This window comes from Penaeus monodon, chromosome 40, assembly GCF_015228065.2.
Source record: "Penaeus monodon isolate SGIC_2016 chromosome 40, NSTDA_Pmon_1, whole genome shotgun sequence".
Lineage (NCBI taxonomy): Eukaryota > Metazoa > Arthropoda > Malacostraca > Decapoda > Penaeidae > Penaeus > Penaeus monodon.
Genome location: NC_051425.1, coordinates 7003837 through 7008836, shown reverse-complemented (window position 1 = coordinate 7008836; position 5000 = coordinate 7003837). Strand labels below are relative to the sequence as shown.

Sequence of the window (5000 nt, the reverse complement as noted above, 5' to 3'; positions counted from 1 at the left end):
CACAGATTTCCGTTTCCACTCACCACTTCAACGCTTCCAGATGCTATCTACGACTCCGGTTCTTTCCAAGTTTTCCTCGTCCGACACCGTGTTCCCAGTGCGGTTTCAGCGACCATGCTTCGCCTCATTCGCATTCCCCCGGTCGGTGCTATTGTTGTGACATGTGATTGGTTTTGCCAAGCTACGGTTACGTGTAGTCCATGATCCCCTATATTATTCTGAAACTTGTTATACGGCCTTTTTCCTCTGGATTGATTAAAATTGTGGCCTTGATTCGTAGTACGTTAATAAACTAATGGCTAATCGGTATGTGAGTTTCTTGGGCAGATGAGGACTAAAATCTCATTGGCACAGTTGCGGGAAAGATTCATGTGTTCCCTTGACCTGTTCTCGTCTGTGTCTGCAAGAACTGCATTACTTTAAACAATATTTAAAAAATGATACACACAACAATACAATTCGATCATGCTAGCGTCTCTTCTAATCACATTCCGCTAAGCTTATCAATGGTAAGGCAGAACACTTTACATGCACTGTACATTTCCACAAAGAAATAATACGGCTTAGAAGAAGCTTATGAATCTTTACACTTAATGCAGGGCAGGTTTTCCGTCTGATATTTAACAACGAACAACAAAAAAAACTGCCTTCCATGATTTATGTTGAGAAATGCAGTACATCTCGTATTATGTATGCTACCAACGCCGTGTCCATTTATATTTTTGTTTATATTCGAATTTACTATGAAGAGAAACACGTCAGTGAATAGTTTATTCATGCATTAATTTTATGTATTTGTTTTGTTATTCATTATTATATATATATATATATAATATATATATATATATTATATATAGCTTATATATATATTCTCTCTCTCTTTGAAGCATAGAACATTGAACTCACACGTTTTGTTGCTGCCAAATTGAGAATCTCAATGCTTGAATAAGAAAAAATCCTATAACTTTTGAAGCGAGAAAAAAAAATCCTTAAAATGCATCACCCGCGGGGCTTTCACAAGAACTTTTTCTCTCCTCAGCAGAATATAGATACTAAAAGTCTTTTTTTCAGACCTTCACGTTAGACATTTTCAATCTGGAAAAATGCACCGCGTCTGAGAGAAAAAATGAAAAAAAATCAGAAGCCACAATTTTTAACCTAAATCATGCATTTTAGACTCAAGTAGGAATCGTAAGAAAATAACAGGGCATAAGCATCTGACTTATCGAGATATTTGTTGACATTTGATATTATAGAAAAGTAGGTATGGCATTTTTTCTTTAAACTTTTTTCACCAGGCCGTAGCGGGGGGTGCTGTTACTTTACATTCATATATATTTTTTTTTTTTTTCATATTTTTACTACGATTGATGTAATCTGTATTTCATGAGGAAGACTAAGACCAAATGAATCATAAAACGTAAAGGAAAAAAATTCAGGATTAAATCGCCCGATAGATCCTAAGGCTGACGGTTCTAGTGCTTCGTAAGCTTCTCTTAAATGAAGTTATGAACTAGAGGAAATAATCACAGGTATAAAATTAATAAGTAAAATACCCACTATACACTTATCTACCACCACACAACACACACACAAGCACACACGACAGCACACAAAAAACACACAAACACACACACACACAGCACACATATATATATATATATATATATATATATATATATATATATTATATATTATATATATATAATATAGATCATATATATATTTATATATATATATAGTATATATATATAATTCTTATATTATATATCTATTATATATGTGTTTGTGTGGTGTGTGTGTGTGTGTGTTCTTTTATTCTAGTCTAAAATCTTACAGTTTACAAACAAAAGAAGCATTTTCCCCCGTTTTTTCCCCCTCACACCTAGATATTCAGAATGGCCTGATATATCTAAATGAAACGCAGAATGTGTAAACTAAATAATTATAACCATTTTTTTTTTAAAAACATAATGATAATGATATCGAATGTGCATGATTAAATCTTATAATGATAATGGCAATAGAAATATCATCAGCAATACGCTGTAATACCATCTCTGAAAAAATTAACACTGTGGTCCAGCTTTCTCGGAGCATGGCTTCAGCTTAACAACATGAGGGATACAGGCCTAACCCACACCGCCCGCGGCAACAGCTGAGGCTGGCGGAATGGTGTTCAACCGACCCGCTCACATGTCCCATTTTCTTCTTTAAAGCATATTTATTTCCGCAATTTCACCAAGTCGTGGGTGGGTTTGTGTGTTTGTGTGTGTGTGTGTGTGTGTGTGTGTGTGTGTTGTGTGTGTGTGTGTGTGTGTTGTGTGTGTGTGTGTGTGTGTGTGTGTTGTGTGTGTTGGAGTGCTTTTTGGTGGTGGGTGTGAGCGCTGCGTGGATATGTAATGGAAACGTCGTCTGTAAAGATACACACGCACACTTCTGTTTATTATATACATATCATCTAATCATATTTCCGATAAACTGACCATTTGTCTTTTTTTTTTCTATTATATTCTTACAAATCACCTTTAAATAGAGGTAACCCTTGTGTGAGTTCCCTCGCTACCCCTCCCGGCCTGAACGAGGCCATGCCCCACCTTCCCTCAGGCTCGGGTACGCGGAGCCCAGCTGGTAACGGTGGTGCGACACCCAGTCTCCCGCTACGTCAGCCACTACTACTACCAAGCGCCCGACGGAAAGCCTTGACAGAGTGCTACGCCTCGGGTCGCTGTCGGGTTAGAAAGGCGAGGATTTCGAGAGGCCTCCAACTGACGTACTTCTGCGGCCAAGACACCTTCTGCAGGTACGTTCTGGGTTGGAGGTTTAGACGTTTTGGGTTGGACGTTTAGACGTTTTTGGGTGTAGGTTTTAGACGCTTTGGGTTGGAGGTTTAGACGTTTTTGGTTGGGGTTTAACGTCTTTTGTGTTGGAGGTTTTAGACGTTTTGGGTGTAGGTTTAGACCGTTTTGGGTGGAGGTTTAGACGTTTGGGGTTGGAGGTTAGACGTTTTTGGGTTGGAGGTTTAGACGTTTTGGGTGAGGGGTTTAGACGTTTTGGGGTTGGAAGGTTTAGAGTTTTGGGTTGGAGGTTTAGACGTTTTGGTTGAGGTTTAGACGTTTTTGGGTTTTGGAGGTTTAGACGTTTTGGGTTGGAGTTTAGACGCTATTGGGTTGGAGGTTTAGACGTTCTGGGTTGGAGGTTTAGACGCTTTGGGTTGGAGGTTTAGACGTTTTGGTTGAGGTTTAGACTTTTTGGGTTGGAGGTTAGACGTTTTTGGTTGGAGGTTTAGAGCTTTGGTTGGAGGGTTTAGACGTTTTTGTGTTGTAGGGTTAGACGTTTTTTGGGTTGGCTAGGTTTAGACGTTCTGGGTTGGAGTTTAGACGTTTTGGGTTGGAGGTTTTAGACGTTTTGGGTTGAGTGTTTTAGACGTTTTGGTTGAGTTTAGACGTTTTTTGGGTTGAGGTTTAGACGTTTTTTTTGGTTGGAGGTTTGACACTTTGGGTTGGAAAGTTTTAGACGTTTTGTGTTGTGGTTTAGACGTGTGGGGTTGGAGGTTTGAGTTTTGGGTTTGGAGGTTTAGACGTTTTGGGTTGGAGGTTTAGACGCTTTGGGGGGGTTGGAAGTTTAGACGTTTTGGGTTGAGGTTTAGAAGTTTTGGTTGAGGTTAGACGTTTCTGGGTTAGAAATTTCAATCTTTTGAGATAGGAGCTTTAAAACGTTTTTGGTTAGAGATTTTAGACATTTATGTAATTTCGACGTTTTGGTTTAGAGAGTTAGACGTTATGTGTTGGAGATTGTAGACGTTTTAGATTAGAAAATATAAATAATAAATAATAATATAAAAAATATAATAATATAATATAATTTTAATATAATATAATAATAATATATATAATTTAAGAATAAAATAAAGGAGATAAAAAGGTTAAATTTAAATTTAAAAATGTTTTTGATAAAATTATTTAAATTTAAATTTCAATAAAAAAAACTTACAAAACAAAAATCCTGCTAAATTTGAAATAATATCTAGTAAAATTAAAATGTTGGGGTTTTGGTTTGTTTTTGGTTTTTTTTTAGTGTTGTGTTTTGGGTTGTTAGTTGTTGTTTGTGTTGTTGGGATTTTTTGTGTTGGTTTTGTTTTTTTTTTTGTTTTTTTGTGTGTTTTTTTGTTTGTTGGGAAAAGGTTTATGTTGGTTTAAGGTATAAATAGGATTAAAGATACTAAAATTCCTAATTTATAAAAAAATAAAAATTTTGACATTATTTTGGTATTTATTTTTTATAAAAATAAACGAAGTTAGTAGTTCGTGTGTGAAAGTTTATATATATAATTATAATTTTTAAAAATATATATTATATATTATATATATTATTAATTTTAAATTTTTAAATTTGTATAACAACAACAAATAAAAATGAGTAGGAAATAAATAAATAAATGAATTAAAAAAGCATATTTTGGGAACTTAAAACTGTTTATCGTGGAAAAATGATGAATATATTTGAAAATTAGTTAAATATAATTAACTGTAAAGGTTTTATATTGGGCTTTATTTAAAAAATGGGTCTTTTAAACAATTTTCCCCCAAACAGGGGAATAGAGACAAAAAAGCAAAACCCCCCAAAAAAAATTTAATAATTTAATATGATTATATAATTATTAAATATTATTATAATAATTTTGTAAAAAAAATAATATAAAAAATTTAAAACAAAAGGAAAAATTGTCTATAGGATTTGATTTAAAAAGTTTTGTAAATGGATTACCGTTTTAACTAGCACTTTAAATTTAATAAAAAAGAACGTGGGGTTTTTAAATAGACTATTTAATGTTATGTGGGTTTAATTAAAACCAAAAAAATTATAAAAAAAAACAATACAAATAATATTTGATAAATTTTTATAAAGTTAAAAATTGAAACATATTAAATGATAAAATTAATAAAAATAAAAAAATCAGAGAAATGAAAAAAAAAAAAATAAAGGAAAATGGTTTGTAT

At 33.6% G+C, this 5000-nt stretch overlaps 1 protein-coding gene across 1 annotated transcript in view; it reads right to left on the bottom strand.

Moving 5' to 3' along the window:
* Window positions 1-2868: 2868 nt before the first annotated feature.
* Window positions 2869-5000, bottom strand: part of LOC119597973 (extensin-like) — a 6478-nt gene continuing 4346 nt past the window's right edge. The window contains exons 2-3 of the mRNA XM_037947635.1: window positions 3540-3674; window positions 2869-3162 (exon numbers count right to left, since the gene is read on the bottom strand). Of these exons, the coding sequence (XP_037803563.1) occupies window positions 2869-3162; window positions 3540-3674 (429 nt within the window). The remainder of the gene's footprint in view (window positions 3163-3539; window positions 3675-5000) is intronic.